This window comes from Vanessa cardui, chromosome 18, assembly GCF_905220365.1.
Source record: "Vanessa cardui chromosome 18, ilVanCard2.1, whole genome shotgun sequence".
In the NCBI taxonomy this organism is placed as follows: Eukaryota; Metazoa; Arthropoda; class Insecta; order Lepidoptera; family Nymphalidae; genus Vanessa; species Vanessa cardui.
The window spans coordinates 5384440-5399147 of record NC_061140.1 but is presented as its reverse complement, the minus strand read 5'-3'; the positions used below and the strand labels follow the sequence as shown (position 1 = coordinate 5399147).

The window sequence follows — 14708 nt, the reverse complement described above, 5'->3', positions numbered from 1 at the left end:
ATTTTTCCGTAGGGATTTTTGATATTTTGTTTATACCAAGCGCTATGCGAATTACTATGGGCTTACCAGAATTATTTGTTTATTTTTACTGGACTTACAGGAAATATTGCTCGAAAGCTCGCAATTTTACAATGTTTCATGTTACCGGGAAAATGGAGAATATAAAAAATTCAATCGTCAGGAGATTTTTTATATAATTTAACTTATCAACCAAAATGCCGCAAATATAAAAGATACTATAAAAAGAATTAAGAGAAGAAAATCATAGAAATAAATTGGAAAGTGTATCTTCCAGAGAAACATTAATTAAAACTGGTTATCAAGTAGTTGTGTCCAATTTTGCTCTTTCATGTCAAAATTGTTATGTTTATATGCAAAGAGTCTATACTCTTAACTAACGAATCCTGCTTTATAAGACGGATGATAAAGGAGATGATCTGAGCAAGATACAAACAACAACAACAGCCTGTAAATTCCCACTGCTGAGCTAAAGGCCTCCCCTCCCTTAGAGGAGAAGGTTTGGAACACATTCCACCACGCTGTTCCAATGCGGGTTGGTGGAATACACATGTGGCAGAATTTCTATGAAATTTGTCACATGCAGGTTTCCTCACGATGTTTTCCTTCACCGCCGAGTACGAGATGAATTATAAAGACAAATTAAGCACATGAATCAGCGGTGCTTGCCTGGGTTTGAACCCGCAATCATCGGTTAGGATTCACACGTTCTAACCACTGGGCTATCTCGAGCAAGATACGCTTACTCTAAATAAGTTGAAATCAAAACGGTTAAGTCATATTTCAGGGTATTTGCATAAGATCATACAAAAACCTATTCATCGTCAAAAAAGTTTCTTTCATTGATGGATATTTTGTATCAGGACAAACATGGACATCTATTTCTTTAAATGCTAACATTGCTCTGCATTCCATGCATTCGTAAAGGAATGCATTTTTAGGGTACCTTTCGTCCATACTGGATTTTTATTTATAACGAGCCATATATGTTCTAGAAAATTTCTATTTGATTAAGGTCTTTAAGTACTCTTTATATAAAATATCGGACGTGACATATATTTTGAAACAATTACTAATGCACGGAGCAGAGCAAACCAAAAGGCAGTTTCAAACCATGCCTCAAAGTTTCATTCAATAAATCTAAACAATCTCTTGAACTAAGATTTACAAAGTATGCTCAGACGAATCACTATATGCTATCCGAGCCAAACATTTGGAAAATTTACACCAGTTTGAATGTGCTCCATGAAAGTACAATACTAATTGACTAATTTTAATAATTTTCTGTCTACAACGATATTGAGATTTTATATCGTAAAGTTTTTTGTCGACAATGAATACTAAGTAAATTGAAATTAGTATCTCAGTAGGACCAGTCAATAAACGCACATAAAACAATATTCAAGCATATTTACCTATTTAATCGTTCCTGTAATTGTGTCCGTGTGTGCGTAATAATATCTGCAATTCGACGGTTATTTCGCGAACGTATCCCCAAATATTGAGCCACATACCATAAGAGTTATAGCCAGTGGCATTATAGATCAATTAATAGTTAAAGCGGGGCGCGGCCCCTCGCTCGCCACTAAAATCAGGACTCTCTCCCCGAGTTACAGTTATTGCACTTTTACAGCCCTTTCAAAGTTTATTACGGTTCCAAATTCCACCTTTATACCGTGCGCACGTCTTATGTGTGTTTAACAAAACTCCTTAACAGCATTTCGTTCGGGTTTTAGGAAAATTAGAGAAACGAACTTTTTAGATATATGTTTTTTTTTTTTGTAATTTCATAATGGACTGAAGGTAAACAATACCATGGATATATTTCATGCGTAATTTCTCAATTGATTTAATTAGTGGAAAACGTAGTAATATTGGTAGCAGTAAATTCGCTCTTTGATTGCGGAAAACGAAGATGATTTCATATACAAATACTAATTCATAGTTTTTTCAAAGAGCTTATCTTAATTTGCTGAATCTCTTACGTCTGATGAATGACTTTATTAAAAGCGAGTGCTTTGTTACCGTTATTGTTACACAACGTATCGGTATAAACGCCGATAGACTAATCTCATATAGCGACGTCAACTCGCAGAGAAATTGTATTAATCAATTGTCAAACGGCACGCGTATTGCCTAACATATCTCCGGTTTCACGGGAGCCTGTCAAAGGACAAAGTAAATTGTGGAATGCAGCTATCCCCAAAATACCATTTATTACTAGCTATCGCTCATAACTGACGGAAATTTCAATTGTATTGGCTTCGGCGAAATGTGTTGCACATTTGGCTAAGAGAAAAGTACCTATACCTATATAGAAAGGTTATATAACAATCTATGTATGTATATCTGTTATTGATTATTCAATATACTTGTATGTTTTATTGTGTATATCTATTGTAGGTAACGTTTTTACGTCTTAGATACACATGGAGACAAAGATAGAGAGCTTATGCCTAAACACGTGTGAGATGTGTTTAGTAGACGGACGATATTACCTAATTAATAACATAAAAATATGTCTTTGAATCTTTTTATAAGTACTTTTGAATTGTCTCCGTTTCTTCAAAGTATTTGAAGAATGTCAGTAGTATTTTTTACGAACAAAAATAATGTTTTACATACAATATAACTTTTATGTTGACATGAATACTTATCGAAGTTATTTGAAGTTCGTTGAAATCGTACTGAAATATCCTATTATTCGTATTTTCTTTACGCCTTTAATGTTATCGAACTGAGATTGTTGTTGGAACACTTAAACAATGAGTAGTTTCGAATACGAAGCCGTACGAGTGCAACCGAAACTTGTGCGTAAAAACAAGAAGCGATACAGTGATTGATCGATCTAGTGGGGGCGGTACACGCTGCCATATATTAACGGCACTGCCTTTTAATATTAACGGTCGGATCGATGCTTCACTTTACGGCGGCTGTAAAAACTACGGCTTGCCCGTCGCCCGTGAACGTGTTACACACGGTCCATTGCGTGGATGCGGTGAACGCTTCGACGGTCGATGCAATTTTTTTCACGACAATTTGATTTCCACGACAGAAAAGGTTTTCGATATGCGGCACTTTTATGATATGATACTCTGTGGTCGTTGTACTGGACACATTGCACAATTCTATGGTACACATTTTATTAAACAGATATAGAGGGCTGGTAAATATAATTAGGCGTTTTTATTTAAATATATAAGAGACATGTAGTCGCCCGCGGTTCTCCCGCATTTTAGGATGTTCCAGGCAAAAAAGTAGCCTATGTCCTTCCTTGGAGTCGAAGTTTCATCGGTTTGGTCGTGTAAGAGCGACAGACAGACAGACAAACTGACAAAGTTACTTTCGATTTATAATATTAATAAAAGATTGATTTTATAATTGCATCCCCTACTACAGGTCCTAGATCGTAGTTCGATTCATATGGTCTTGTATACATCACGCACTTAGTTATTTGGCCTTTATGTCTAAAGGAACCTTGCGCTCGGAACACAGTAGTGATGTCTCACTACTGTGTTCCGAGCGCAAGGTTCTTAGACACAGTGGTATTACGGAATAAGAACCCTTAATCCCTTGGTTAGCCATGCATTAACTGTGCAAGAAATTGCTATCCTTAGTACAAATGGTTACGGGTGAATTTGATCACTTATTATTAGATATATGCAATTCTGTATGTTTTGTTTTAAATAAGCCCTAAGTAATTTTTTTTTTTATTTTTGTAGTCATTTAAACATAACATTTAATAAAACCTTGTGAAACGAAGACTCAAAAGTCTTATTAACCCTTTCAGACCTGGCGTATACAAACTTAAAACATGTTCCGATAATTGAAATGATTTCTAAAATAATGTACTTTAGCTTATGCTCTCGGTTATATAACTGATGGAAACAATTATGTTTTTAAAATGTTAATTCAACAATTCTACTAAAAGTTCTGGACGAAACAGTATTGTTTATCCCATACAACTCCAGGTGGGGATATCTCGGAGCCGCTATCAATCTTTTCGCCACATCATTTGCTCCCCGCGCGGTTCGCCACGATTGAATTTCATTAATGAAACGCTTAGTGCAGATTGAATCCATTTAAGTGGGAGTGCGATCGGCCTCGCCAAATGTTTCCTGTGCACAGGCACGACTTATACGATCAATGTACGTTTAGGAACTATAATTCCCTAATTGCTCCATCAATAATTATTTGTTTTAGGCTTTCTGCGTAGTGTGTTACACCTATACTGTGAAATTTTGAATTTCGAATTCAATCTAAATTCGGAATTCGAAATGCATTCTATATGTGTGCGTTCAGCGTGTTTATTAAACTTTTCTATTGTTACAGACCGTGTCAATATCGATGCTGTTGCGGTATGCTCACCATCAAATATTCGTTTTTATTGGTAAGTGCATTTTTAATAATATAACCTCTTTTGTTTATTTCTCTTTGACGACCTCCATGGTCGAGTGGTGTGTACACCGGTTTTCATGGGTACGCCACTCTGAGGTCCCGGGTTCGATTCCCGGCCGAGTCGATGTAGATTACCATTAGTTTTCTATGTTGTCTTGGGTCTGGGTGTTTGTGGTACCGTCGTTACTTCTGATTTCCATAACACAAGTGCTTCAGCTACTTACATTGGGATCAGAGTAATGTATGTGATGTTGTCTCATGTCTCTCATGTCTCATGTCTGTCTCTTTATTGCGATTATCATACAATGTATAGGTGCTTATGCGTTTACTATAACAGCACAGACAACTGAATTCGCTTTATAAATAAACAAGGCTAAAACGTCGTTTTTGTTTGATTTAGATAGAGCTAGTTACGACGCAACAACAATTATGAGTTGTTGGAATAAATTGTGTAAAAAACTCGAGTCCTGAGCCGGCTCAGCGGCAATCTCTTTGTAATAACAATAATTGCGTATAGCGCCCGCGGCCGTCCCACCCCGCGCCCACTTGCCGTTCGAAAATAAAATATTACAGGTCGGATTTACCTAGCTCCCCGCTTTGATCTGTCGACAATTAGCCGGCTACAAATAATTTGTTTCTTTCCGTTTGTTTCTAGCCACTCGGCTAAGAGATTCGATTCGATGATTGTTTTCAATTTCAATCTCGTCGTTTTTTCTCGCCGGGAGAATGAAAAATCTCAATTACGTCTTCTGTTACTCTATTATAAAGCGTCGGGTGGTTTTTTTTTGTATAAGCCGGGATTACCTTTGAATTTCCACAGTAAGTGGAAATGTTTACAATATTTGCTTAGTTTATCGAGGCGTCGAGGCGATAAAAACAAGAGTTTTTCAGAGGAAGTTCGCTCGGTACGCTTGTTAAGCTTATTATAGCCTTCCCGGATTCACGTGTCGCCGGATCACGTTAGCTATATCCTCTCTTAAACTAACTACTGTAATTATTTTTATCATCCCACGTTCTCAGATTTAATACGATTAAACGTTGTGAAAAAAATCTTATATGTGCTCCTCGATAAAATATGTATTATGTTATATTTTTAAACACAAACTATGAGTTACCTGCTGTATATCATATATTTTTTAAATATTATTGTAATGGCAAGTTTGATTTACTTGTTGAATATTTGTCAATCACGTAATCTTGAAAAGCAAAGTTGTAACGTGTTAAGTTAAAAATATAACCAGATTTATATATTTTTAACAAATACGTTTTATACGCTCAAAGGATACAATAGAATATTATTGATCCAGTAATAAATTTGGGTCAGATTTATGTATCGTATTGTAAGAAACAAAAGCGTCTAAAAATTTGAATGTATAAATAAAGGTTCAGTCCAGTGGGTTGAACACGTGGACCGTGTCACGTGACCAAATCCCGGCGAGCACCAATAAGTTTTCACGTGCTTAATTTCTGTTTATAATTCAATTGTTTTTGGCTCCGTAACATCGCGAACAAACCACGATGGGTAAATTCCAGATGTCTTTTATCATTTCAAAATTTAATTTAAAAAAAAAATATTATAATTTAAAAGCGTATCATCGAATGTCTTTGAAATATAAACGGTTCAACATTTGAATCAGTGTATTTAAGAGTAATACCGGACTTAAACATTCAAAGGTGATTTTATCAGTAAGAAGCTCTCGAGTTTACAGAATAAACTATTCAATCTCACAGTATCGGATGAGGGTAGATCTGTTCAATGGGATCCAGTTGGTCGCTATGACGACTCATCCCCGCTGAGGCTATTGAAAAATATACTTAGGTAGAAAACTGAAATATATTCTTATCAAGGCGCCGTGGATATCGAATATCCTTGATGCCTAATTCTTTTTAAAAGATCTTATCTCAGTTGTTTTTCACGTATCGATGTCATTTCAGTTGATCTTTTTCTTTGTATAATATTGTTTATATTTTTAAAATATTATTTTTATTCATTTTTCTGCTCAGTAAAGGTTTTTTTACAAAGGCTGAATCTGATGTTATTTTTGTTTTGGTTTGGTCAAGTTGAAATGCCTTGGGCTTTCCGTTGCATTGCAGAATGCTTTGATTGGTTGTTAGATTATATGCAGATCACAAGGGTCAAGATTGTTTTATGATACCTGGAATCGTAAATTACGTAAAACGCTTGGTTCTGCGTTCTAACTATCACCGGTCGTGCTGGAATATATACATATAATAGACCAATAGGGAGTATCTGACCTAATGACTGTGTTATGTCCTTCAAACGTGGGCTATTCTCTGAGGCTCCACTGTCATCGAAATCGGCATAGAAGATGTCATCATAGCAAGTCAAACTAAAGTGGAACGTATTATCCTACGTATTCCCGTGTATTTTGAACACCGAAATACAGATTTTTCTCATATCTCGAGGTTCATAATATCATGTATTATTATTTTCATTTCATTAAATTTTCCGTTATTGTTTGCATCATCAGTTCTGTATTTCGATACAGCTGTACTTAAATTGTTATTATTAGTTAAGTGCTATATTGCGTAACTTTCACGTACTGGCAATCTCTTCACTAAATCATTAGCCACTAATATATTACATGTAAAATTTTTGTGCCAGCATATGGAACTATGTTATATTCGGTGGCATATAACGTCAGTGGATCTCCCTTATATAGGTCTACGTGGTATTTTCGGTGTAATCGTTTTATAATTAGAGTCGAGCTTCTATCGTTATATTGTGTTTAGATGGCCCAGTGGTTAGAACGCGTGCATTTTAACCGATGATTGCGGGTTCAAACCCAGGCAAGCACCGCTGTTTCATCTGCTTAATTTTTCTTTATAATTCATCTCGTGCTCAGCGGTGAAGGAAAACATCATGAGGAAATCTGCATGTGACAAATTTCATATAAATTCTGCCTCATGTGTATTCCACCAACCCGCATTGGAACAGCGTGGTGGAATATGTTCCAAAACTTCTCCTCAAAGGGAGAGGAGGCCTTTAGCCCAGCAGTGGGAATTTACAGGCTTTTGTTGTTGTTGTTTGTTGTATATGGAACCAAGTTATATTCGGCGGCATATGACGTCAGTGAATCACCCTTTTATAGGTCTACGTGGTGTTTTCGGTGTAATCGTTTTATAATTAGAGTCGAGCCACTATTGTTATCATCCTTTTATAGAAGTTCATTCTTTACCCCTTGTTCGATTGAAGTGTGTAGAAACACCTTTGTAACATTTTATTTGCATACAATACGCAGATTATTTAAATCTAGACATGACCCCGTTACATATTCTGGAACACGTATAGATTACCGAACAATAAACAAAGATTAATATATGAATGGAACGGTACGATATCAAAGCTCAGCTGACCCGATCCAGTGCGGAAACAAACGTGTGTGAATTCTCGAACGTTTCGAGGATTACCCATTGTGCACTGCCACCGGTCGCTGCAAAGGAAGGATTACATTGATACCTCTGTACTGTGTCTCTGTAACCACAGCTCCTGTTACTCGTAGGTAATACAATAAAACTATTCAAAGACTTCTAAGAATAAACGGCTGCAAACAACTATGATATTAAAGTGAACTAATAAATTACAAAAAATAATTAAATTAATATTTTCCTTTATTCTCGTTATTATGATTAATTAATCATATGTGTTTGTATACATCAAATATTTGAGTACTATGATAAATAATAATGTTTAAGTATTTTCAATTAAAAAATAATAATATTTAAACGAGGTAATTTTTTGGTACATATGTATATATACTTTTCAGTTATCACAGTTAGAACTCAACACTTTGTCAATGTTTCTACACACATTCTTTAACATATTTTAGGTACATATATAATTCATTGAAACACATGATGCTATATATACACTATTCAATAGCTATAATAAATATATATGTACGTATATTATCATTTTACAAATGAAAACGAACTCGTCTATAACTCTGAACCGATCGTGATGAAATTTAACATAAGATAACTTGGGATCTGGATAACGAATAAATTACAGATTATATGTAAAATATCTGTGTAATAAATAATATATGTTAACTCCTTTTATATTTGTTATATATATTTATGTATAAATTACAAATGAATTATGTAAAAATTACAAATTATTGCGTTTAAATCCATATCTTACACGTTTCATATAAGGCCTGTATCCTGTTAAAATATGACATGGACAATGTCTCTCAATATCCCCATGATGCTCCTCCATAAATGGCTTATATGATAAATGTCCTTAAAATTTTAAAATATGTATAAGAAATATGAAGTTTTAAATTTTGTATAGAAATGATTAGGATTGTATTTAACAGTCTATATAAAACCAAATTCAGAACAATAGTTGGAGTGATACATACTGTATAAATGTGTGTGATGCCTTATTATCATAATTTTCATTTATTAATTTACGGAAAATACGGTTTTACGCATCATTTGTACAATGCCGCGGCACGTTCAAAGGGACCGCATTCAATGTGACAAACAAACCGCCGCGCGACGCCACTGCATACGTTTTAATTGTTCAACCTAATTAAATTTGATATCGGACTATTTTATGTTAAAATTAAAGGAAATTTACAAGTTATTTCACTTCGTCGTGGGAATTTTCCTCTCAAGTCTCTCAAGTGCGAAACATTTTTGAACACCCTGTTTTTCGTTCTACTTGTTTTTGTTTAATGTAATTTTCCGCAAATACTTTATATGCAAGATCGTTATATTCGTCGAGTCAGTATAAGTTGACCGTAATAGGTTATTTTTTTTTTTAATTCCAATCACCCTTTGCCTTTTTTGATAGTCAAATTAAACACTACTACTTATTACTAAAGAAAACACCCTGACTTGAGAAGAACCGGCAAAACTAAGCGTGTTTTATTGTCAAAATAAAAAATACATATGTTGAATACGGATAGAAATAGCCAGGAGGCGATCGTTTCAACAACACTAATTCGAGGTTATTAATAAAAAAATGCTTTAATATTTCATTCAGAATTTAAACCAAGTATTTCATAAAGCTTTAGCCATAATGAAATACTATTGAGGAAAAAGGCTTCAACATTTGCATAATTAAATATCGGAATTAACTTCCCGATCTCGACAAGGTAATTTAATGATGGTAAATTTAAAGATGTTTCATTTAATATAATATAGAATGGGATATTATATAATGAAAATAATTATTCTACTTAATGATTGTATTTATGTGCATACGGTATAACGTTGTGTTAGCTTTCTTTGCTTTGTGGTGTGGCTGTGTGAAAGTCTGTAGGTATCCTCTCATCATACATATATTTTACACGATTGTTTTTTTTTGTGTTCCGTTTTGAGCTATCGTCATTTTAAGCATGAGGAACAGACCATCTTGGTTCACCAACTCTGGTGTGTATTTCTGACAATTCCAATCTTTGTAGGTGGCGATGGCTATCAGGTGGTCCATTTATAGATTTTTTTTAAATTAAGTGTGATTTCCGATCTTTATTAACACAATGAATATCCAATATGGGTTTGTTTCCTGAGTTGACATCATATTGAATGTTTAATCATAGTTAAGTTTCGAAAATATACATGCACTTTATTTCTGTAGACTTCACATTTAACGGGCATGAAAGTTTTTTTTTTTAAATTTGTAACTTGAGCAAATCATTTAGCAAATAGTTCTTCAGCACCTTAATTATTTCGATCTATCATATCATTTTAATTATTTGTGACGCCATATTAATTACGGTCTCATAGTTCAAAATTGAAACATTTACATTTATCAATAGAGATTCAATATAGACAGATAATCAAAAATGAATAGGAAAAAAGTCTTATTTAATTTCCGATGTTTGGTTGCCTTTATTTTACTCAGGTACTTTTGATGTTTCCTCGGAAGCTAAACATTATCCTTTAGCTTTCATTTTCGCTAATGGATAATAGAAAAAACAACCCTCTTCGATGGTCGTATCCCAATGACCAGCGACGTTGTGTTAATGAATTAAAAATATAAGACGGGATTATCTTTTAAAATAGTCTATAGATAATATTATTTTGTTTCAATGTCTTTTCAAAATCTTAATTATCTTTATTGAGCCTCGTTATTGGTTCAAAATTATAATTGACTACACATTAACTAACGGCTTTGCTACTTTTCCGGGATCGAAAGTAGTTAAGGCTAAATTAAAAATATATGACATAAACCAAATAATAACTCTTTCAAATTTGAAGTCTGTAGGTACCTTTTTTTTAACGTAGGGAAAATCTTCATAGATACCCGACTCCTGGGGGGTATGCCGGGTTATGTAAGATTGTACTTACTAAAAACCCTGCGATGGCCGCTATAAGTATGTAGGTACCTAATGTCATTTTTACTACCAAGCTTTGGGAGAAAGAATAATTGGTGATGAAACTTGTATAAGTTAAATAAAAATAAATACTAAACATCTCTATCGGTATATTTAGTGTAGTCCAAAATAAGAAAATTATTTTAACTTTTTAAAATATAACCTTATGTAAAGACGTTTCCTATTTTGTCTCGTAAACAACATAATATTTATGTATTTTTCGCCTCTTAAAGGCGTATGATATAGGGTACACTAATCGTCTATACGCGCAGGCGAATGCGTAGGCGTAATATTCTTCGATTTAGTTTATTATGACGGTAATATTCCTTTTTTAAAAATGATTCAAGATCTTCACAGACAAAATCATTAGTGAATATTTTCGCATGAAAAGGCGTGGGAAAAAGTACTCCACGTTTTTAAATTAAATAAGAAATCTTACAATCAAATATTAAACAAACTGCTTGTAGACAAAACTATCGTTGAAAATTTATACTAATAGTAAACAAATTATATAATTTAATACGAATTAATAAACAAAAAAGGTTTGCTAAGGAATGCCAATACTTTTACAATTAAACTGTAATGACATTCAGATTAACATTCAAAGGTAGTGCCGACCCGTGAAGCATTAAATTAACACAAATCTGCGGTAAGCGACCGACTTTTGGTTAATTAACCACGCGTGTTGACAAACTGCGGCTTACTTGGAACATACGCTCATTAAATTTTATGGGGATTGCGACTGAAAAATAAACTTGCAGAAAATATCTTTTAAACACTTCATATCTTAACACTGTTGTATTTTTCATTAGGGCAAGTGTCCAATAACATCATTTGTTAAGACGTAATATTCATTGTGCAGGTCTGTCCATTAAATGGGTTAGGTATAGGTATCACCCCATATCTGTTACTTTCCCGTTAAGTAAGAATAGTTTGTATTGTCGTGCTTTAGTTTAAAGGTTGAGAGAACAAGAGCGTTGACAGGTGAATACAAAGGATGTAACGTAATACCGGTTATACATCTCACGCTTATTGATACAACGACACTAATAATTTCATACTGTAAACTTTAAATTTAACGAGAATATAACACAGAGTCGTTATATACAGCACATTCATTTTACGGATTTTTAAATTATTGCAAGTATTTTCCATTTTGAAATGCATAATTTAATGTTTTTCTCGAAGTACTTACGTATAAAATGTGTCGTTCGAGTCTGCGATCAATTCGGAAGAGTGAACTAATAGGACATTTTATGTAGGTCTTCAATCGGTAATTTCCAATGCTGGTTTGCCGATTGCTTGCAAGGCTTCATATGCTTCGTCTGCTTCAAGTAAATTGCTCGCTTACTGGAAACATGCAAACGGGAATGTATATCGACTTTACATTAGCGTTTTGCTTGAATATGGTTCATAAATGAGAAACTAAAGTTATCGTTACCAGATTGAAATAAATTGCAAATGTTTAGGAAGTAAGCAAGAGATGGTCTCATTGTTATAGCTAGATATGATATGCACATGAATGTTAAAATTATTTTTGGTGTATTTTTGCTCTATTGGTCCTCAGATATTTAAAATGAAAATGAAAACAAATGACAGATGACAAAACAGATTTGCATTGCATCGGTTAAAATCAGATGATAAGGATCTCAGGACTCATGATATAATTTCTTTTTTGGAATATGCATAATATGCGATCAGACCTAATAGTATTATAAGGTGTATGGTCAGGAATCGCGGAGCATGTCTTTAATAAAAACGTTCGTTGCCATCTACGCGGATTTTAAAGCAGATGCTTTTAATCAATCTCTAAACTGTGACCTGACGGCCAGCAATCCTTTTACATTTCTCATGTTTGCCAAAGCTTGGTTATGAAATTTCATGAAGTTGGAAAATGTATGAAGATTTTTTACTAGAGATTATTAATTTAACCTAATCCAGAGTTATTGTCTGAGTCAGTCACTGGTAGAGTGTCTCGTCTTATTGACTTGAATAACCACAAATTACTGGTAGGTACTCAATGAAATCCGCCAGCAGAATGTAGGATTGCTAAATGGTAGTGGGATTGGATAGTCGATCTGAGATAACTAAGAGTAGTGAACACTCAGTATTCAAGATATAATATATTATGGCAATATGTAACAGATTTTTGTTAGGTCAGAAAAAAAAACTAAGTAATATTCGACCCATTCAATCTTAATATTTCTTCTTGAGAATCTTTAGCGTGATCAGGATCAGACCTTTTTGAAAAGAATACATAGAAATTTCCACATTATAAGGTCTGATCGCATCAACTGAAATAGTATCATGAGTTTGTATATTTCATCTAAATGCGTAATATCAAATCGTATAAGGCGTCAGGTATAAGCATTCTCGGAAAATATTCCATCACGAAACTTTGTTTTAATCGAGCTGATTTCGAGCAAACTCATCTCGGTAGGTATTATCGAGCCATCATACATTCAACAGCTAACAAAAATACTTAGTATTATCTTACTATAGTTACTAAGGTTGGTGGTTTGCGATGTAAGGAATTGCTAATATTTTTGACAGTGCCAAAGTGTACGGGTTATGGTGATAAAAAAAAATATTGATTGTTGATCAAAATCTACAATCGATTCGGAAAAATATTCTTAAGACCTAATAATAACCTTTCTCTTCAAATAAATTTTTCTGGTAGAAGTACGTGGCAGAAATCGCTGATACTTAATACCTCTTGGTGGTAGGGCTTTTTGAGGTGGGTGAGTGAGCCAGGCAGCCAGCACAGGCACAAGGGACATAACATCTTAGTTCCCAAGGTTGGTGGCACATTGACGATGTAAGGAATAGTTAAAATTATTTACAGCTTCTTTGTCTATGGGTGATGTTGACTACATATCATCAGGTGGCCCATATGCTCGTCCGCCAACCTATACCATAAAAAAAGGTCTTAGGCTGGATCTGGAAGATCGATACACAGTTGTACATACAGATGAACTTTACTGGATAAGTATAGAAATATAAAAATTAAATTGTATACATACATATGTATATAATTTAATAAACTTACACACACATTTATATATACAAGAAAACGTTTTCTGATTATTATTATTGTGAAATATCAAATAATGAATATTTATTGGGGGCGAAGGCTTGAAAATAATTGTCTAATTTGAGAATTTTTTGCTCCTTTAAGACGATTTGAGATGTAATTTGATCAATTATTTCGCTTCCAAATAAGGCGTAATCTTACAAAAAGCATTGGGAGGTATTCAAAGCGAACATAAGCTGATTATAATGACGTGAAATTCAATAAATATTTTGCTTTTTAACGTAATAAAACGGTTAGTAATAACGGTTTATTTTTATTTATCAAATACTATCTGATCTCGTGATTTTGCTCACCTAGGTGCTGAAGCAGTGCTCAAAATTATTTAAATTATAGCAGTGCTATGGCTTTTGATCTTTGGAGAGCGATAAGCCATAAATTACTTGTAAAATAAGTTATTTTATTAACAAAGCTAAATAATATATCGGTCGGCAAACTAAGTTATTTGTCAGCTTTTCTTGGCTTTGAAAAAAATTAAATCCGAATCATACATTCTCGTAACTGCTTCCAGGAATTGATCTTGACGTAGCTTCAACGCTTTCATGGATAAGAAAAGGCTTGTTCAGTACGATGGTCCATTCGAACACTTTATTTTAACAGTTTATGTACCTACCATTGCTAAATAAAACTTTATCACCCTTACTCTGTATATTTTAACGTCTAAAAATCCTTTTTAAAGTGTAACAAGGTGAACAGCGTGGCTTATACAAGAGAAGACTCATTTTACCTCGTATTTTTGTCTAATTAGGACCAGGAGCGGCGCCAGCTCGCAGTCCACTTCACTTTACGCTAACAATCGTTCGAGCTGCCTTTAATGCCAATTACCTGCGCTATATTGTTCTCAGCGTCAA

The 14708-nt window shown here is 34.0% G+C and overlaps 1 protein-coding gene across 3 annotated transcripts in view; it reads left to right on the top strand.

Annotated features, from left to right (window-relative positions):
- Nucleotides 1–14708, top strand: part of LOC124537219 (membralin) — a 105890-nt gene that overhangs the window by 13539 nt on the left and 77643 nt on the right. For all 3 annotated transcript variants that reach the window (XM_047113976.1, XM_047113977.1, XM_047113978.1), the window contains exon 7: nt 4351–4408. In XM_047113976.1, coding sequence (XP_046969932.1) covers nt 4351–4408 — 58 coding nt within the window. The remainder of the gene's footprint in view (nt 1–4350; nt 4409–14708) is intronic.